At 34.3% G+C, this 22,933-nt stretch overlaps 1 protein-coding gene across 1 annotated transcript; it reads left to right on the top strand.

The window, feature by feature from the left end:
* The first annotated feature begins 945 nt into the window (after positions 1–945).
* LOC128548407 (uncharacterized) lies at positions 946–3,391 on the top strand. The gene is made up of 2 exons (XM_053523071.1): positions 946–1,392; positions 2,866–3,391. Exons 1-2 carry the CDS (start codon positions 1,053–1,055, stop codon positions 2,958–2,960), a joined length of 435 nt encoding a protein of 144 aa, XP_053379046.1. The 5' UTR covers positions 946–1,052; the 3' UTR covers positions 2,961–3,391.
* Positions 3,392–22,933: the final 19,542 nt, after the last annotated feature.

Genomic DNA, 22,933 nt, shown 5'->3' with positions numbered 1-22,933 from the left:
TTCAGGGAGCGGACACGAGAATAATTCAAATAAGGTCCAAGCTTTCATCATAATCGAGCTTAAATAAATTAGTATAAACTAAAACATTGCTTAACATTTAGACTGCTGGCGGCAAGTAATTCTGCCTTTGCGACCAGTGCAGACCAAGATCAGCCCTCACGTCCGTGCAGGCTGATCATGGTCTGCACTGTCCGTTATTCATTCAATAAATTTTCAGTGAACTCCCCTTCGAATTATAAATGGTACTGCAAAAATTGAATAATAGACCAGTCCATTTTAGAAATTTAGCAGGGTGAAAGTTAAGGTGTTCTCTCGGTGAAATGCATTTCGAGCTTACTCTGAAGCAAACAAATATCCTCTATTTTCTGTATACCCTACTGTGTTTAGTTGTAAGTGTCGAATATCTTGTTGTCATTTTTTTTACAAAAGAAACCCGACAAACATCGTGTTGTTCGCTGTATACATAAAGAGGACCTTAATTACAAATGTCTACAGATACACCGATAGGGCATATGTATCTACTCTCTCCACCTCACCCCCCCCCCCCCCCCCCCCCCCCCCCCCCCCCACACACACACACACACCCTCCGCTCCACACACACGCGCGCGCGCGCGCACGCACGCACGCGCGCACACGCGCACACCCATTGTATCACTCCTCTAGATCAACTTCCTAGTAGAATCACTACCCTAACTGACACCGACCACTTCAAACAGGTTGTGGTAAATAAAATGTAGTCTTCTGAATAGCGTACGCCAAATCAAAATGGTTTTATTAAAATTATCAAACTTGTCAAAAGTTTTTTTTTACAAAAAAAAAAACACGGCATCATGGGTCAACAACAAGACGGGCCTCACTTCATGCAAATCTTATTTATTTACAAAGAAACCGACAAATAACGAGTGACGTCATACGCGTGCATTTAAATATTTTCTTTGACATCGTAAATATGTAAGAGTTAACAGTCACTTGGCGATAGCTTGCGACACGTAGCACATCTGCTAAATTTGTAATTTTTTATTTAAAAGTTCACTAACAATCTATATTAAAGATGAAGTTCGCAGTTGTTGCCTTGTGTACACTATTTGTGGTGTCGGCGCGTGCTCAGAGTCTTGGGGAAATGGCGATGATGTCTGCATTGTTTGGCGGCCGAGGATCGAGCTCCACTTCATCGTCAGCTAACCCTATGGCAGCACTAGCTAGCTCGTCGTCGTCAACTAACCCACTCGCTGCTTTGAGTAGCGCTTCAGGAGGTGCCGGCAATCCATTTGCAGCTCTCACTTCTTCGGGCAGCGCCGGAGCCAATCCATTTGCTTCTTTGTTCGGTGGAAGTTCGAGTAGTGGCATGGGTGGTGGCATGGGCAGAATGGCTGGAGGAATGATGCTCGGAGGTCAGTACCATTTTCAATTGCTTTTTCTCTTAAATTTTATTTCTTTTTTTCTATAATATTTTATTTGATTATCATATTTAATCATCGGATTAGAAATTGACAGTTAAAATGGAAATGTAATTACATGTATTTTTCATACATTAGTTTCTTAAAATGTACAGAAGGTTTCGTAAAAGATGGTCGTGTTTCAAATAGTTTATAGTTCAATACCGATAGTCTGGAGATGTCGTTTGTGCGGGAATATACGATAAATGTTGAGACCAAAATTTAATGTAAATCAAGTTATTTTAAGTTATTCTAGCATCAGTTAACAGACCTACAAAATTAATTTTAATGCATCGTGTATTAAAGATGAAACTGCTAAAAACTACCACCAATATGCATTCACACGAGAAACAGCGCATATTCTTACAATAAATTAAGTTGAAATTGATACCTTACATTATTATTGCAATTACACTGGAATATATGACGACTAAATCAGATTTGAAAATTGTCAGAAAGCAGACGTGAAAATGTGTCTAGTTTTCATTCTCTATTTGTTATCGTTAAAGCATATCGAAAATGAAAGCAGCTATAACGTTGAAAAGTCTGAAGTTACAGTTCCGGATGTATCTGTTAAACGGCGTTTGCCGAAATATTAGTAGATGAAACAATTTAAACCATTCTAATTATTACTGGAACGACTTCATTAACATTTTATTGACATGCGAAGTTAAAAAAAGATAAAATTTAATTCTTACTTTGACGGTGTTTACGCGTTGTTGTTTTGTTGTTGTTATTGTTGTTTTTTTGTTGTTTTTTTGGGGGTTTTTTTTCGTTGTTTTTTTTTTCGATTTGCCTGATTAACCTACATATACTAGATTATAATAACCCATAAAATCTATAAGAAATACCATATTCCGCTAAATGTTACCTATTTTTTACCATGAAACAAAACGTTCTTCATTATTTGTCACCTGTTTGCGCGATTTTACATATTATCATTTAGCGTTATTGTAACAAGACTTATTCGATAAAATTGCCTCTTTCTGTTTAGTCAAACAATATATTCTAACATGGCTAGCGCCCTCGTGGTTCAATTCTTACGCATCTGAACTCTGAACCGTGGTAAATTAGAAGATAAACCACTCGAAGGCCTTGATTATTTGTTAAATAAATTATGGATATATTTCTAAAATGAGAATACCATTTCGATTTCTTAGTTTGTTAACTGCACATTTTATGTAATTGTAGCGGATTAGCATACTTATATAGGTTTGATAAATTGAAATATGCCTGCGAATAGCTGCTTTAAATAAGTTAGCTTCCTAGCATACAAATCGTTTCTGTTATCATCATCACCATAATCATGATTAATGTATTTGTTATAATGTATGTTGAGATTCCCTAAAAGTATACAAATGCAATATAAATACTAGATCTATTTGATCTTTATTCAGTAGCTTATATTTGTGACTTTCTATTTTTCAGGCGCTGAAATGAGCCATATGCTGGACTTTTACTCGTGTGGAGCCATGCGCCTCCCTATGCAATTATGTTTCATGATGATGCAACAGAACATGTAAATACTGATGCTAAGGGCGGAAGTGACGTAACACCCGGAAGTTTAATCTCTAATACTATCATTAGATAGTCATACGCACTACCGCACAGGTCGACAAAAGGAGATAACTTTAATCATATATTTGTCTAATTTCCTAACTCTGACAATAATACTTTTCGAGTGCACTAACGTGATTTCTATTTGAGATTATATTTAATGCGTACTGTGTATGCACTAGGGGGATAACAAACATGTACACAAATTGATAATACTACCTTGTTGTGCATGATTTTTTCGTGCATTTGTTTTCACTGGCATTCATATTATCTGTTATTTTACGTCTCTTTGTAGTATTATTTATTTTGTATTGTTTTGAATGAATATATTATTACCTGTTTATATATATAAAAAAAACTTATAAAAAAATGACATTAAAACGTTCAAAACATGTAAGTGATGATGTTGTTGTTGTTGATGGTGTTAAAATTTTAGTGCATGCAAAAGAGACTATTCTGGTACAATAAAAGTTGTTGTGTGCTTTTGCCCTTTTTATGATTGTGTGAGTGGAATTCAGAAAATTTTGAGACTAATGCGCTTCTGTAGAAACTATATCAGGTACAAGCACGATTTTTCATGGACTTCTAGTGGGTTTCAACAGCCATGTACATTGAAAATTCCAATACAAGTGGGGATTTTATAGCTGTGTTATCACTCCGCGCTCATAAATCATAACACTGGTGTATCGTAAGCATGAAGGAAGGAAATTAGGTCCTTCGTAAAGATACGTTGTTCTCTGATTATACCAGCCAAGCCGATTCTGCAAGAATCTAAAACTGTTTACGTTGATTCTTCCGCATCCAAAACAATGACACGTCGACGTATTGACCTTATCTACTGTTGTAGAACAGCGAAAAAGTCAGCATTAATTTGCAACTATTTCTTTCGACCTTTGAGAACATAACCAATTTCAAAACAGATATACATGAGGAAGAATTGACCTCATGACCGATATTGCAGAAAATCGATATCAGGGGAGACAACAGCTATTTGGTATTGGTACCAGGTGACCGGTATTGCGATGTCGATATCTACTGCCTCCGGGTATTGTCACCTGGATGTTTATTTCAATATCAAGTGTAATAAAAGAGAAGGTTTTTCATAAGATAATTAAACAAGCTTAATTGAAATGTCACTGGAGTTACAAACTATGGAAAAGGGATTTTTCATTAGAAATAAAACAAGTCATTTTTATCAAAAGAATGTTTAATATGGTATTTTCTGAACCATAGCATTTTTAACATGTTATTTTATAATAATTAAATTAATTTTTGTATCAGTATAACATATCTATCAGCAATAAAAACCATATTTTCATATAAAATTATTTTCATACGTATTCTTATATAAGAAGAATGCATATTTTAACATGTTTTCGAAAAACAATGTAACAAATCGGGTGAACATTGCATCTGTAAACCATTTAGATTCAAGTCAAAGGCAAATATCGATGAAGACGTATATATTTAAGAAATATGATCTGATTTTACATTGTTTTAAATAACGCTGTCTTTAAGTATAATATCTGTAAAAGACCTAGGTACCCCCCCCCCCCCCCCCCCCCCCCCCCATAACTACACATATTCCACCAATATATGAAAACTGCTTGCAAAATAAAAAATATGCGAAAGATTAAAATCGCATGATAATTATACCTTGTAATTACAAAAAGAAAATACCCGTAATTCAAAACGCAATTATAGCCTTATCAGTGATATAAACGTCTGTGTTGTTTTAACGTTCCTTATTTAGAGGTAATTGGCAAGTTTTATTACAGGTCCAATAAAAAGGATTTATGCGTGATGCATATAACATTTTATTACTTCCATAAACTATCATTCAATAGGATTACAGTATAGAAATTAGTCTTATGTAAAATTATCTTGAATTGAACATGTACAATAAATAATGAAAGTAAGTTAATCACGACGACATTTATGATAACTGAAAAGATCATGAAACCAGGTAAAATTTTCACGAAAACAAAAATATATCATTAAGTTACTGAAGTAAAATTCAATTCTGTTTTAAATGCAGATATTATTTACATTGCAAAAAACATTCTTGTACACAAAAATGCTCCGGACATAATTAAATATTCCAGCTTTAATTTGATCAAGGCGGACCTTGAATTTATTTACTAAAAATTATTAAGTAAAATATATACAAAAAAATTCTGTATTTTACTTTTTTACGACAGTTTGCATTTGTGACTCAAGGGTCGTTAGGAAAGCTATCTCTTTTAATGTTTAATTGACATAATTGGCATAATTGACACTGATATTTAAATGTATATGAAATAAGGTGAGAACAACAACACAAGAAGAAATGCGCGTCTCTTTCTTTTTAGAACCGAAATATTAATTGCAATATTTAATTGCATTTCTTATATTGTTAATTTGTGATATTAACACAAAATGAATTACTCGCGAAGTAAAACTACATTAAATGATTAAATCATTACTTTAACGTTTTGATCACAATACCGCATGTTCACGCGGCAATAACTTATAATTTTTTAAATCGTCATGCTTATATGACGTTTAACACAAACCACTATTTCGCGCTGAATTAATGAATTTCTTCAAACTTTCGAAATTATGATGAAAATAAACATCCGTACTAGAGTAACGAATCAAATTTTCAATTTCAAACAATAAAATTTTGAAATAAATATCATTCAAAAGATAAATTCAATGAGAGTAGGAAAGTTCTTGCACCTAAGCTTTCATATCAATGGTTTTATACAAAAAATGCTTTGAAGAAACGCATGTATGAGATTTTTGCACATTTTATATGGAAAAAAAGAAGGGAAAAAATGACGAAATGATGGCATCAAACTTCATGCGAAGAACGAATCAAAAATTAAGATAAAATTTAATTTAAAAAAACCTTGTGATGAATCAAATGTTGAACTTTGGTAATCTTTTTGCACCTAAGGTTTCTTATTTTTAGTAATTTTGTTATTAAGTAAAATGTGTACATGCCCTTCTTATTTCTATATAGAAAATCTGACCGCTATCGATTAGTGGCCGGAGGAATATTCTTCGGTATGTCCTCGCGAAGTCAACAAAATGTTGAAAAATTTGGTACCAAATATGGTATAAAATGTAGAATCATTTAGTGGTGATAATGAGTTATTTACGGTAATAATCAATATAAAAAAAAATTCTGGAAGTTGTCATATTTTGACACCATTTCTTCCAACACTGACTTTCATTAAGGTACTTCCGCCATCTTGAATTTAGAGTGACCTTCATTTGAGGTGTGAAAATATTGTGAACAAAAGCTTTCAAATGCAGCTGTTCCAGAGTACAAAAACAGCTCAGTTTGCAAGATCTGAAGTAAAAGTAGCTGTATAAAAAGTAATAATAAAATTTGGAAATAAACAAAGAAGATATTTTACCTGTATCTTTCCAAATTTTTGGTTAGATTTATAAATCCTTTCAAAATACTTCATTAAAAATTCATTAATGGCAAAAGTTAGTTCAAAGTATCAATTAGTGCATAGGAGAATTGTCTTACCGAATAGAACTAAACTTAGTACAAAATCTGTTTTCAAATCTGACCACCTCATGTATTAAAACAAAAATAAATCTGTACATATTGCTATTTTCAGCATACATAAAAGTAGTGCAATGTGCGGACAATGATTTTTCTATGTATGGTGTACCAAACTGCCTAAAATTGTAAGAGAAGTCTCAGACTTAATGTGAACAAGATTTGCAGCGATCCAAAATTCTTTTCAAGGATTGTGCAAGTATAAGAAAATTTTAATTTACTATTGTGGACTTTATGTACTAACGCGCTGCTTATCTCACGGAAAATTTGGTGGAAATGGAATTTTCGGCACTTCCTGCGCTAACTACCGAAATTACTTAACGTAACTTTCTCACACATACGTGATTGTATATTTATAAGTTATAAAAACAATCGAAATATTTACGTTATCACGATATATGCAAATATTTTAGACAATCTTAAAACATTTGGGCACAGTATTTCCGCATACTGGTCGGGGACAAGTTCGATGTGTATAATGATTCCTTAGAGGTTTCATGCGTCGTAAACTTGCCAATTTTGATCTTTCGACTTTTTATACAATGTGAGAATTTATGCAGCATGTAATAAATCGAAAAAAAAAAAATGTTGCAACAAAATATGTTAGGAGTATTAATATTTGTATCCCAATTGTAGATAACTGATGATTTGTCACACTTTCATAGATTTAAACAGATATTCTTGATAAAACTACTTTTTCACTGGATCCGCCATGTATTAACGGGAGAAAATTCGTGTGCAAACAAGGCAATTCACGTGCTGTTAATACCCGATTTTATTTTTTAAAAATGCTTACCGGGACGTATATGAAATTCTGCGCAGATTGACATCTAGTATCTACGTCTTTTTTTCTTTCATAAAAACCTCTACTTGAAGCTTTAAAATATGCATCTAAACCATAGAATAATTTACTGTATCAGTAGTTGAGTAACTAACGAATACGCTGAACTCCCATTTTAATCTGCGTCAATTCAGTTTTTGTAGACAACCGTGAATTTTCAAAAAATTGCGTGTTTTACTGTACGATTCTTTGTTTTTAGGTATTATTTTATGATTTTGATATGTACCCAATCAGTATGTTTTATCTAATTTCTCAAAGAAATTATATAACAGCTTGGAAATGACACTACTTTTCATACTCATCGTGCCCCCAAATATAACTCGAATGTAAGTTATTATTCTTGAAGTTGTGATCGAGTCCACCAAATTGTGAACTGATATAAAAAATTTTATCGGTAATTTTATATTGTATAATGAGAGAAAAAAAAAAAATCGCTTAAAAACCTTCAGGTGTGTTTTTGATAGTGATGTTTATTTCTGAGCCTGGATACGGATATTTAAAATGTTTACCGTTTCCGAGAACAACTGGAATGGTAAGTAAAAATGTACCGGAATCGTCAAGCCCATCACTATGAAACAATAATAAATCGTCGTGAAATATATTTTATGCAAGAATAGCGACCTTGGGTTTCTCGGTCACAAACAATCCGCGGGCTTCTGCAGACGTTACTACCACGCAAAAAAGCTTTGTATTATCCCTACAATAAATGGTATTAAAATTTCCCGGGCATAGAAATGGACACTGACTTTACATTAGTGGTCACTGCGGTGTTGACAGCGGAAGCAGCGGTCCAGTACTAGACTGTCTACAAAACCAAGGATAAACGAGTTCTTTATCTGAAAAATTACGAAAATTTGGATCAGTGTTCAGTATAAAACCTAAAAATAATAGACTTGTATTTGCCGAGTGCACACTTGTTTTCTATCATCGTTAAATATTCAAACAATATGCATGATCTCATAACACTTCTTTATTGTATGTTCTCTGAAATTAACAAATAACTGGCTCAGCTGAGACCCCATACTTTAAAGTAAATTCAGTTTATTCACCACGAGGTTCAAAATGCACGGGAGTCTCGTGATAGTACTGCCTTTATTTCACATGGTTAAAGTGTAAACAAATAGTTAAATTTGCTTCGTTTTTTTCTCACGGAAAAGATCGGACGGTTTTTTATTTTTTGGAATAATCATAGAACATATATGCATTTAAAGTTGAAAGTTGATTGTTTTCTACAGGACGTAAAACTGAAACAAGTAAGCACTTTTACTTTTCCAGCAATGTTCCTCAGGTGAACTTTGACATTGTTTACAAAGAGAAATCAGTTTTGTGTCATCTTGAAATGCGTTGTTCGGCTGAAACGTAAAGTTCCCGGAAAAGTTCTAAAATGGCTTATTTGGAGGATTTTTGTTTTATTAGTAGTATAGGGGTCGGTTTGGCCTCATGACTGCGCATGCGTGAGAATGACGTCATGCGCGGCGGCCATTTTGAATTTTATTTTTAGAATGACATCATCTTTCTATTTTAAGAATGACCTCACTCTGCTATTTATATCTCCCAGAAGTATATAGAGCTGACTTATATACCTATCTAGGGCGTGTTCGCGCACATTGAGGGTCAGGTGCTCAGCCCTGACGGGGGAGACATGAAACAAAACTATATTCAATATGTTTAATTAAAAATTTCATATAGATTTATCTATACGTAATATACATTGTATTGTAAACAAAGAACTTATTATTGATAAGCAAAATATTTATTAATTTTAATTAAAACCATTAAGTTTTTTTAAAGATATTAAAAACATTAAGCTTTATTTAAGATAGCTACGTTAGAAATAACGTTAACTGAAAATAAAGTATTACATTTTTGCTTACGATGTTCCTCCTGGCTTTCCACTGACAAAATGACTGCAATCATAAGTGTATTATTCCTAAATGCGCATGCTCGGACCTATTTTTCATAATGACTTCATAACTATATTAAGATAAGGTCATGAGTGCATAAAACGTGATCATGGTCAGAATTTAAGCGTGTGTTGATTTAAGGGCCGGATAGACGGACATAAAAAGTAAACATGTCAATTTAATCCCTTTAAAGTCGCCACATGTCTGGCGTTTATTTATTTAAGAGCGGATGCGTTAACAATAGCGTATTCAACTGTCAAATTTAATCCCTTTAAAGTCGCCGTAGTGTCTGGCTTATATTGATTTAAGGCCGGACGCAGTATAATGGATATTGATTTTATCAATAGAAGTATTGACATAAAGATTTAATCCTCTAACAAAGGTTTTTTTTTTTCAACTTGTCCATTCTGTGCGGTTCGGGTTTTTTGACTAGTTTAAACCAGTATTACTATTTTAATGGGCCCAACAAAATTAAAGAAATGTCCACGGGTTTACAAAATACCTCGAATGAAAAGTATATAATAGCGCATTCATCAGACAAAATCATTCTGACCTCAGAACTAAAAATCATGGAAAATAGCTCGGGAGTATTCGAGAATATGATTAATCCCTTCGTGCTGGACCTAAAGAATGGGTTATAAATAACAAATGCATATTGTTCTTTCAATCTTTTATTCCCAAAGCTTGTATCACAAATTACATTTACATGTATCAACTAAAATAAGACAAAATAAAGTCATCATTCAACTTTGCAATACACATCAAACGGTTTTTTAATGCCCTTTCATTTTTCGTCCAGAACATCGGTTCATAATGTAATAACGCAATACAGCCCGCATATGTTTAAATCTGTATCTGTATTTGACTGAATTTCATCAATAACGCTTCTTTAAAACTTGCTCAAATGAACTTTGTAGTGCTCTGGTCTATTACCTTTTAAAATCGAAAAATTCGTCGTGCCCCCTTTTTGGAAAATAAAAGGCCACCCAATGTTTTCGTGTTTCCCTGGCTCGTGTCTGTATTTGAGATGACGTATTGTCTCCTACGTATTGAAGTTGGTCCGCCGCGCATATTGTCACAGGGTACTCTTTTAACATTTCCTCGAGCTCGTAGTTATTCAATTTAAAATTTATAGGTGTTCCAATCCATAGTATCTTGGGTCGTATTTCGGCGATATTTCTTACGTCGTGGGCTGTCTAAATCACGACTCATGGTGTGTCCAATGTATTCCTATGTCGCTTTAGATCACTATGCTTTCGTGACCGTCTTTTTTCCGACCTAGCAAAAATCAACCGCTTGGGTTTACGGGTGTCACAAGTTTTACTCGGGGAATCGTCCCTTTTTGTTCTTGTGCTTCTCTTTCTTGTTTCTCTTTTAGTTCAGCCTTTTTTTTCTAAGATGGCACCGCTACCCGATGTAACGGCCCATATGATCAGGATACACATATCCGCCCCTCAAGTCTTTGAAGGTTGTATCATTTTTCCGGGTCCGGTTTATCCGTTCCCCATTTTTCTTGTTTATAATCGTATCCCTCTATGGTCCCATTTTGGCATGATGAAAAGTTAAAGCACGCCAATCCTTCTTACAACGTTCATTTCCATCATCATCCGATTCTTCATCGTCATCACTTTCTTATTATCATCCATTAAAATATTCTTCTTTGCTTTATGATCGGCCACAACTCATCAAATAGGTCTTTTCTAAGGGCAATGGCTTGCCGAACAGATTCTTTGACAGTCATGCCGTGCTGACTTCTTATTTTTTCTTAGCGACTGTGAAATCTGCTGCTGAGTAGGGTCGTTTTGGTAGCTCATAAAAGTCAGTTAGAAATGGGGGCTAATTTTGTCTCAGTCTCTTTCTTAATTGAGGCAATTCATCATTAGCAGTGCGACGGTACGCTTCTTTAAAAGAGAGCCTGTTCTGTATAGTTGTTAACTTTAGCTTTAAACTGTTCTTTAATAGATTGTCTGAGGGATCCTGAAAACGCTTATCCCATATCTCACGGCGTGATCGTGTTCTTTTAATCTCAATTTTCTACGTTTACCTGGAGGTCCTTGATCAAAGATCGTTTCTTTACAAAGCTTGTGTCACTATTTCTGTTTTCTGTTTCACATCACTATCATCATCACTATCATCATCATCATGGTCATCAGAATCTTCCTCCTCATCTTAAAACTTTGTCATCATTTTTAATCAGAAAAGTACCTTCACCATTGAAATAGTCTTCTTGTTTATATTCTCATCTGTTCGTTTTTTTTTCTTTTCTGGAGTGTTTGCCTCGAAAATGTTTTCACGTAAAGGGTGTTTGTTCTGGGGTGCTGGATTTTAAGTCTTTTACCAAAAAACCCGTGAGGTCTTGATGTCGCTCGTTCAAACCGTTTCATAAAGATGTTACTAGACGAAGGATATTCTTCTTGCCAATGTAGCCACTTGCTTTTCTATCAATAGGATTTTAAATAGCACCAGATACTGCGTATTCAAAGCGATATCTCTGCAGGTTTACCTTAGGAAACAAATTTTGGGTGGATAAACGACAGTTTATGTTCCTGTGGTGACTGCCCTTCGTAAAGAGATCAGCAATTCTTTGATCGCATTTAGCTTCAGTCATCAGGTCGTCAAAGACCAGCAGGTTCCTTTGACTAACATTTATTATTGGGAATCATTCAAGTATTCGGGAAATACCGTGTACAAATTCGACCCGGGGATTTCACGCTGAAGTTCATCATACATGGTTGCCATTGTCCAAAAACCCATATGATACGCTGAGGCTGAGGTCTTACAAGATTTGATGATAGCGTTTTCTTGTCCATTCAGTTTTCCACTCCCACTTGGTCCTGAAACGACCAGAAAATGGATGTTGAAACGCGTTTCTCTTGAGATGTCCAATGTTTGTAATGGCGGTGAAAAACGGGTCAGTTGCTTCGCCCTTTTCCCGTAGACATAACGTTGATGTCTCCGCATGTTGTCAATCGAGAGAAAGACTGTTTGGCAAACAGGACATGATGCATTTGTGAAACCGATGTAAGTATCTTTTATCAAAAAGACACTGCTTTATTCTGTTTGCCATTCTTACGCTTTCTTGGGGAAGAGGAGGAGGAGGAGGAGGAGGAGGAGTGGAGGAGGAGGAGGAGTGGTGGAGGAGGAGGAGGTGGAGGAGGAGTTGGAGGAGGAGGTGGAGGTGGAAGAGGAGGAGGAGGAGGAGGAGGAGGTGGAGGAGGAGGAGGATGAGGAGGAGGAGGAGTGGAGGAGGTGGTGGAGGAGGAGGATGAGGTGGAGGAGGTGGGAGGAGGAGGGGTGGAGGAGGAGGAGGTGTGGAGGAGGTGGAGGAGGGGAGGTGGAGGAGGAGGAGGAGGAAGTGGAGCTGGAGGGGGGAGGAGGGGAGGAGTGAATGGAGGGTGGAGGAGGAGGAGGAGTGGAGGAGGAGGTGGAGGAGGAGGAGGAGGAGGAGATGTGGAAGGAGGAGTTGTTGGTATATACGTAAATCGTAACCCCTTTAATCATGGTTAAATTTACTTAACGGCTTATATTGACGTGTGATCCCTGGTGATCAATCAGAATGCTTCATATCATTAGCAATCAGAGCATTGCTAAAAGTTATACTGACTAATCAGAACGTTGCTTTGGCTCTATTTATTATATTTCTCCCTGGGAATTCGTTCATTGTCACTTTTGATCTTAAAGTGAAAGGATCAGGTAGGCTTACCTTTGACGCATTTTACGCTTTGAGTGACCCATATTCTTTAGTGCAAACAATGGAATAGTACTAGTCAAAACCTTTCTTTAGGATACCAAACACGGGTATAGTCGGTTGAGAAAATAAAGGAGAAAATCGATATTTTACGCATGAGTGATTTCATTTCCGGTTGTTTGCTACCAACACTTAGGTCTCGCCCAAGCGTTTTGGTTTGACACCAAGATCATTAAATCGGTCACAAATAGAGGAGAAATTACATTTTGAAAATTTTGGTTCGAAATTGAACTTACCGCCAAAAAAAAAAAAAAATGTGACGTAATTAATCTTAAACGCCAATATCTTGAATGAAAGCGGTCTGATAGAGGTAATATGTAAAATTTTTTGAACTATGCCGAGAAAATCTTTCCCAAAGCTGCCTGTTTCAAAAGTTTATTGCAAAGTTTAAGAAAAGAAGGTTTTAAAAATTTGCTGTTACGTTCATAATCGATAACGGTTGAAAATCGAATCGAGAATGGGGGATGTAATAAATTTTTAAATTTTCCAAATTAACCCCCAAAAAAAGGGGCACGAAATGGGGAAAAAATTGTTAAATAAATTATAAGTATTTATGTTTTTGAAATCTTGGCGAAAAATTTTAAACTTTGAAAAAATTTTAGACCTGTAATTAAAAGTTCTAAAGACTTAAAATTTTTAAAAACACAAAATACTTGTTTTCTTAATTTTTCTAAAGTCATAAAAATTTACCGAAATTTAATCCGCTTTTTACAGTTTTAAAAAGTATTAGTGTCAACATGGCCAGGTTTTTCATACATATTTAAGCCGATTAAGTCAAAAATAGCAATACTTAATATGCTGGAAGTTGAATTTCATGTAGATTGTATGGGTTATATTGAAGTGTATACTCGTTAAATTTAAATTCTGGATGTTCTAAATTATATATATGAATTTGTGTGATGGTTGGGTAAACTACACGTAGTGGAAATGGCCCTGTTAAATTTTTGGGACATATGTTGTTGTAATAAACTAAGATGCAAATGTAAAATCAAAGGAATATTATTGTAATACCTGTTAATGAGTTTCGACAAACTGTGTACTAGAGAAATGGCACGAAGATTTTGATAATTTGAAATTTGATGATTGTTCATAATTTTTTGCATGTGTACGCGTGTGGGTGTGCTTTGTGTGTGTGTGATTGTGCGTATGCGCGGGTTGGTGTGTGTGTGTGTGTGTGTTGTCTGTGTGTGTATGTGCGTGTGCGTTCTGTGTGTACGCGTGTGGTGTGCTTGTGTAGGTTCGGTCTAGGGACGTCAAAAAATGTGAATTTTCGCGTGTTTTATTTATTCGTTAGGTACCCCTTAAAATATAGTCGAGCCTCGGGGTTTGATACCCCAAAATGTAGGTTATCTTTTAAATTTTAAAACTGAAGCGGGTGTTTCGGATGAATGATTTGGTTTAAACTCAATTCTGGGGGAAAAAGGATTTGAGATAGACACGTAATTGACATATTTCTGAACCTACTCGAAAGAATCTTTCTTACGGACCCGGTTCCGAGTTGTACGATGACTTTTTTAAATTTTTAAAGACTCATTTCCCGGTGGCACTAGTTTATACGTAAATGCATCTTTGGGTTTCAAAATTTGTCGATACCCAAAATGTAAAAATGGACCTTAAAAGTCTATTTGATGATTTTAGCAACTTTCTTTAAAAGTCCTTTATTGGTTCTAAAACTCTGGATGGTCATAAACAAATGTTTGCAAATTTTTTAAGAAAAAAATTCTTTAACATCATATCATGACGGTATGAAAGAGGCACTCGGTCATATGTGACCCCGGCCTGGGGTCGCCTCCTTCCGTACTCAATAACATGATTAACTTTGACAGATCAATGGCTATTGTTAATGCATCGTCCATAAGTCAACAGACGCTACATTATGACGACTTTAAAGGGATTAAATTTGAAGTTGAATAGTTTTTTTAATGTATCCGCTCTTATATACACCCGAATTGTGGCGATTTAAAGGGATTAATTTGTCCGTTATCGCTTAAAAAACAACGTAGGAATTTGACCATGAAACACTTGATGATCTGATTTTATTAATTAGTTTGAAGTCTTATGAAAAATAGGCCGAGATGCGCATTTAGGATATACCTTGTTGGATCATTTGGCCAGTTTGTCGCCAAGGAGGAACATCGTAGCAAAAATGTTACTTTATTTTCAGTTATAATGTATTTATTTTAAAAATGTTTTAGTTTTAGTTAAAAGGAACAATATTTCGTTTTAAATAATATTTATTTGTGTCAAATATTGTTCTTTTTTTATTAAATGTTTAAATTCATTGCTGATGGTAAATCTATATGAAAACTTAAATGTACTCATATATAGTTTTTTTAATTTCTTTGTAAATTTAATTAGACATGTTACAATTATTTGTTTTAAAAGTATTTTTTCATTTTCACTAATATTGTTACTTTATTTATTCGTTCGTAATTTTTAATATGTTCGTTTATTATCAAATAATTTATTATTAAGGTTATGGATATATCTATATATTTTTTATGGTTTTCTCTCGTCTAGGGCTGAGCACTGACCCTCATGTCGGAAACACGCCTAGATAGGTATAAAAAGTCAGCTCTATATACTTCTGGGGATATAAAAGCAGAGTGAGGTCATTTTAAATAGAAAGTGATTCATTCTAAAAATAAAATTCAAATGGCCGCCGGCATGACGTCATTCCACGCATGCGCGTCATGAGCTAACAGCCTTATACCTTTTTTTATAAATTCAACACAATGTGCATATTTCAGTTTTTGAAAATGATTGAAAAAACGAATTTTGGTATTTGTATGCGCCTAAATTGTATAAATATTATTTCAAATCAAAGAATTGCCAAAAAGGCACGAGGGTTACTTTTTTTAAGAAATGTCTTAAGCATTCTAATGCGCAAAACACGTGCACAGTTTTTCTAAAATATTTCGCCGCCATGTTTATTTCAAGGAATAAAAAAATATGTTTGTTCTTTTACTAAGATTTCCTTTACTGAAATATGTATGTTCTTAATTCTGTTAGAGATACATTTAGTATAGTTTTTCACTGTCGAATCTCCTTAATTGTGCCCATCCCTTTAATTAAAGAATAAAGAAAGTGTAATGATAGTTTTTCGCTTTACACTCTTTGGGCAAGAAAGCCCTTTCACTAAAAAGTTTAAGCTCCGCTGACAAAATATTACTGAAAGATCGAAACTTTTCTTAAATAAAGTTGAATTCAATAATTTAAAATGGAAATATTGACATTGTGTTTTATTTATAAATAAACAAAAATCAAAATAAACCTTTTAGGGTTTTCCAGGAACTTACGTTTCAGCGAACAAGAAATTTTAGATGACACAAAACTGATTTCTCTTCTTAAAAAATGTCAAGTTCACCTGAGGAAAAAATTGCTGAAAAGTAAAAGGCTTCTTTTTTCGTTTTTACGTCCTGTAGAAAAAAATCAAATTTCAACTTTTAAAAGCCATAGATGTTCATAATTATTCCAATATAAAAAAACGTCGACTTTTCCGTGAGAAATAAAACGAAGCAAATTTAACTATTTTTTACACATGTGAATTTTAAAGGCATGTATTATCACGAGCTCGTGCATTTTGAACCTGTGTGAATAAACAGAATTTACTTTAAAGTATGGTGTCTAGTTGGCCCGTTATTTGTTATTTCAGAGAACATACATTAAAGAAGTGTTTATGAGATTATGCATGTGTACGATATTTACTAGTCTACTTATTTAACGACGATAGAAAAAAGCGTGCACTCGGCTTATAGCAAGTTCTTATTTTTCAGGGGTATACTGAAACTGATCCAAAAGTTCGTAATTTTCAGATAAAGAACTCGTTATCCTTGGTTTCGTAGAAGTCGTAGTTGGCCGCTGTTTCGCTGTCAAAACCACAAAAATGTAAATCAGTGTCTTTTTATGCCCGATTTCAAGCCATTAATTATCAGTTTAAATCTATGAAAGTGTGAAAAAAATACATTGTTTAACGAAGAACCAAGATGCAGAAAGTTTCTTTTGAGATATTGCTGATTTTATATCAGGTTTTTCGCGTGAGAAGTTTAACTGATTGCATTTTGTAAATGTTTATTGTTTTACAACTGTATACAATTGTATTACCTCCTACATATTTGCTGTACGTTTTTTTCTGCGATTTATTTCACTGTGTTTTCAAACATGTGCATTATTCTATATTTTTTAAAAAAGTCGAAGATCAAAATTGGTTAATTTACGACGCATGAAAATTAATAAGGAATCACTATATACATCGAACTTTGGGCCGGGCCAGTATGCGGAAAAACGTGGTAATTGTTCAAAATTGTCTAAAATTTTGCATTATCGGATAAGCCCAAAAATTTCGATTGTTTTTTATTTATATCAACAAAATATACCCAAACAGTATGAGTGAGAAAGTTACGTTAAGTAATTTCGGTTTGTTACCGAGAAGGTGCCCAAAATATAGGCTCGGTCTAGGATCGCGGGGTCGTGAGTTCGACCCCGGGCGGGGCGTATGTTCTCCCCTGGGCTATTTGATAAACGCTTGTGTGTTAAACGAAATCATTTCGTTTAAACGAAATAAGTTTTTTTTTAAAAACGAATAAAAAAGTCTACATTACTAATTGGAAAAAAGTGTGTAACAAAGTCACTTAGGGAACGTAAAATATTTCTTTGTTATTTCCAAATTTTAGTTTTACTTTTTATACAGCTACCTTTTAGTTTAGGTCTTGCAATCTGAGTGTTTTGTATCTGGAACAGTGATGTGAAAGCTTTTGTTCACTTTTTTCACCTTAATGAAGGTCACCCTAAATTCAAGATGGCGGAAGTACCTAATGTACGCATAGGTTGAGCGCGCCATGAGAAAAGCAACTAGTGGTTTGCGACCAGCTGGATCAGACCAGCTGCGCATCCCCGCAGTTGGTCAGGATCGATTTTCTGTTCGTTTCAAAGCCATTGCAGTTAGAGAAACCGTTAGGAACAGCATGGATCTGACCACTGACCAGGGCAGCGCAAATGGGGCAGGCTGGTCTGAATCATCGGTCGCAAAAGCACTATGTTGGTTTTCTCATGGCGCGGTCAATTTGTAACCGTTGTTGGAAGCATCTGATCTTAGGGATAAATCCGGATAAAAAATGCTATATTTTAGGGATAAACTAGGTACTTATCTGACCAAAATATATGATTTAGTTTTTTTCTGTTTGCCCAAAAGGTAAACTTGGTAAACTACAAAAATCAAACCGCCCGCTTAGTTAGTTTGGTAGAGGTCGGTTACGGATCGGGGTCGTGGTTCGATCCCCGGGGGGCGTATGTTCCGTGACTATTTTATAAAAAGACATTGTGTTGAAATCATTTGTCCTCACCTCTGGGTTCATGTGGGGAAGTTGGCAGTTTCTTGCGGAGAACAGGTTTGTACTGGTACAGAATCCCGGACATGGTTAGGTTAACTGCCCCGTTATATGACTGAAATACTGTTGAAAAACGGCGTTAAACCCAAAAAAACAAACAAACAAACATAAGTCAGCCCTTGATCTGGTTCGCCCAAAAGGGATAAAATAAGACTGCACCCACTGTTTAATGGTATCCTGTCCAAAGTTTTAATCGTTTTGTAAAATTGTAAAATTGCCAGCAATCGTTGTGTAACTGAGGGGCCTAGCATTCAGAATCTAATATAGGTGTAGGCCAGAAACGTCTACCATGCATTCCCCCCTAGACTTTTTTCATAAGCACCAAATTGTTCGACAGGACCAGCTCTTTCAAAATAAAAAAACTCTTTTTAACTATATAATGATTTCACTGTTTTCATGGCAACCGTTCATTTTTGGAAAGGATCTTGGTCAGTTTTGGTGATAAAACAATAAAAATGGTATCAAAATAGAGCTGAGACATTGGCCTTTTAAAAGCAGTATTTTTATGTTTTAATAATTTGCATATTCATGAATATTAATGATATGTTAAAAAATGACCAAAATTTTTTTAAGAAATATCATTTTCTATTTTTAATTTTTAATTTAATGTACCAAACAGTTTTTATTGTTTTTAAAGTCTTTCAGTGTTTTATTAAATTTTATTTTGTAACTCTGAGGTACATATTTTTCTCCAAAATAGGTATGTTTAGCTAATTTGCATAAAATGAACCACTGTCACAACCAACATCTCAGGAAATAAGATATCACTAAAACTGAATAAAGTGATATATTTAATTGTTATCAATAAAATAACGATTATGTGAGCTTTATTGTTTGGAATATAGTTTAAACACCTATTTGAAGGTTGAATCTGTATGTAACACACTTTACACATGTTACGTTACCATTTCAATAACCTTGTTTTGTTGCATCAGTTATTTAGAAAATATATATCAGACAGTTTTGATCTGGTCTTAAAGGCACTGACCTCCAGATTTTGGCTAAAATGATCTTTCTTTCAAATTGAACTTTGGCCATAATATGAACATTAGAATATGAGTTTTTGTGTCTAAACTACTTCAAAAATGCCAAATCAAGAAAAAATATGACCGCGTCGGGAATCGAACCCGATTCGCCGCGGTAATAAAGAAGTATTTCGCTGTCGTTATCAATAACGCTATGGAGGATTTAGTGTTCAATGCGCGTTAAATATAGATATTTATAATTTGGGCAATTTAACTCGCGTAAAGCGTTACAAACGCTTTTCGATTTTCATCGTAAAAAGTAGTAAAAACAACTAATTCTCATGTGTTTCCGTAACATATAGTCTGTCAGTAATTAAGTTTCAAAGCATTCCTAAGAAAAACAGCATTAATTCCCAGATATATAAAAAATTCTTTTCCTTTTTTTTTCGAACGATCTGGAGGCCAGTGCCTTTAAAGTCTCTCAGTGTTTTCTTAAATAGTATTTTGTTACTCTGAAGTTAAATACATGTTTTTGCTATATTAGATATTTAGCTAATTTGCATAAAATGAACCAATGCTAAACATCTGTGGAAACCACATAATATATTATAACTAAAACTGAACATCAGTATCAAATAAATTGTGATCAATGAATTGGTTATGATTTGAGCTGCATCATATGAAAATATAGAGTAAATACTTATTTGAAGGAGGAATCTGATTGTAACATACTTTACGCATGCTGCGTTACCATTCCAGTAATATTGTTTTATGGTATGGTTATTTTCTTAGAAAGTAGTATAGGAATATTCTGTTATCAAGTTATTAAATACTCTTACAAAATAGTATAGTTCCATACTTCTCAAGCAGTGAGATTTTTACCGTAACGGCACTTTAAGGTAGAACGCGACACTTTGCGAACTTTCGAGTAGCGTCTTGGAATTTTGCATGTGTAAAGTTGACCATATTTCAGACAAGATGTAGTTGATTTTATACCGATAGAGCCAACCAGTTTTTGTACACGAAACGTCAAAGTTGACCACCAAAGCCCGTTTTTGAAACTGACGTTGCCGCGTATCCTTGTCAACTGTTACGGGTACTGCAACGGCACCAGCAAACAAATTTTCTCAAATTATACATTATTCGACGAGAATTAGTTTTTCCTTTATGATGATATAAAAATCATTGTTTTACACCGACAAATATTTGAAAAATGGAAAGAAAATCTCCGTTTTTGACTAAAAATTGACGTTCAGTTTCGCTGCATTTTTCGACTTTAAACCAGCATATTACAAAATCCCTGAATTAAATTTTTGATTTTTTTCAATAAACGGTGTTTAAAATGTATACCGAGTCCAACAGACAAATAAAACTGGTGGGTCACCGACGTAGTTTTTTCGGTGCATGTGATTTTATTTCCCCCACCCCCATGCGTAAATTTTGTACCATAATTCGACGTCTGCAGTTACGTTTGAGACATCATGATTTGGCCATTGTGTTTAGCTTATCAGCTGCACCAATTAGTGTTTTGCTGGTTCTTAAAGAACTTTATACAAAACAAAAATAAACATTTTGTTCCATGGCAAAACGTTTATATATAAACAATGATGAAAACGTATTAAAAAGTGAAATCTTAGTACATTTCAATACATTATATAACCATGATAACGTGTCAGTGGTGCAAAACAAAAACAAAAACAAAACAATCCGAAGCGTTTTGGTATCTTTAAATGCGTTAAGTGGACACAATTAGCTATAAGTAAGGAGGAATGCGTCTAAATTCAGAAGTTAGTGGGTTCCGTTTCGACATTTTGTTTAATTTAAAATCCAGCATATTCGTCATATAATGCGTATTTTACATTTTTGATATTTCTGTAACTTTTTTTCTCCGCAAACCTTAGACGTCCATTTTTGATGAACCGTGATTTCTCGTCCGTCGGACTGTTTTCGTAAATCGTTCTGTTCAGTCAACAAATATCTGCATTTAAAATGGTATATAATTTGTGGAGATCACTTAACCTTAGACCCGATATTTACGTTAAATAATAAAAAATATGCTTTAATCTTGTCTAATGTAAAGCCCAAACAATATAATTTAACTAAAAAAGTAATATGATGATAAACACTTTATTTAATTGCAATGAGTATTTGTTTCTGTAAATCTTCATTTTAAGATAAACTCTACATTTAGATCAAAATAGCCTTTAAAACTCGGTACCGTGGGCGAAATTAATACGCTGAATTATATTACTCTACCCCTACCCCAGATACAAATACGTAATTAAACGGGTTCTCGTACGTCTTGTGATCAATTTTTAACCTATTTTAAGAAGAATTAAGTCAACAGAGACTTTTACAACTTTGCAAGGATTTCTTGAATTTCCTCTAAAGTTCATGATTATACATAATTAATACACACGTCATTGCAAATATTTACAAAAATAATAAGAAAAAAATAAAAGCCCTAATATCTTTGGAATAAACATCGCAAATTTAACTTTATTATAAATTTTACGTTTTGAAAATATTTCGATTGTTTTAGACAAGTAGAGTAGTTAGACACCCCGATTTCAAATAAAGTGCAGCCACGGGGAAACAGAATTTATATTCATTGTACGGAGGCTGTTGCTCTGAAAAGGTTAATTTATTAACAACGTTAGATAGAAACACCATCCTTTACAAAGAGGTTTTAGCTCTCCAGAGATGTGTTTAAAGAAAGGTTATCCTTGTATTCATAGACACAAAGTAGAAAAATATTCGATATATAATATTTTTCCTAATATTAGAGACCTATCAGACATAACAAGTACGAGTACATACTCCGCTAAAAATGATAAATATTCCATAAAATAAAAAAGAAAGAAAACTGTTTGTTTTAGGTTTAGCGCTGTTTTCTGTTACGATAGGCGGTTAACCTAACCAGTGTTCCTCAACAAGTAACTTTCAACTTCACCACATAAAATCGGAGGTGGAGGACGAATGATTTCGGACAAATACCTTCTACCAAATTGTCACGCCCTACCCCGGGGTCGGAAAAGCGATTCATAGAATTGAGCTAAGCGGATGGGGTAAAAGAAAGAAACACAGAAAACAGTGGTTGTGATGGAAACTCGCTGTAACTCATTTGCGGTTAAACATGTATAATTCTATGTTGTAATTATCTATTTGAGCGACTCAAGAATCGTAACATTGTACCTGGAACAACTGATACGACCTTCCTGGTTGTACAGAGGACCGACGGCTCAAACTTGCTGGTCTTGCTTTCGTATTTACGAGATACTAGGATTTGTACCAGTATAAAAAATAAAATTATGTATATGTGTAAGATTTTATATTTTATTTATTTTTATTTTAATAAGCGTCTGAGATGTCAACATTCAGAATGTAACAATTTTCAAACAATTTAGCAGTTCACTCATCATAATTTTATTAAGCTACGCTTATGCGTTAATGTAACTTTAGGATAGTATTCAAAGCGATACCTCTTATTGAGCCGTGCCATGGGAAAACCAACATAGTGCATTTACGACCA

The sequence above is a fragment of the Mercenaria mercenaria genome, chromosome 14 (assembly GCF_021730395.1).
Source record: "Mercenaria mercenaria strain notata chromosome 14, MADL_Memer_1, whole genome shotgun sequence".
Lineage (NCBI taxonomy): Eukaryota > Metazoa > Mollusca > Bivalvia > Venerida > Veneridae > Mercenaria > Mercenaria mercenaria.
Note: the sequence above shows the minus strand (reverse complement) of the source record. Positions and strands in the feature narration are given on the sequence as shown.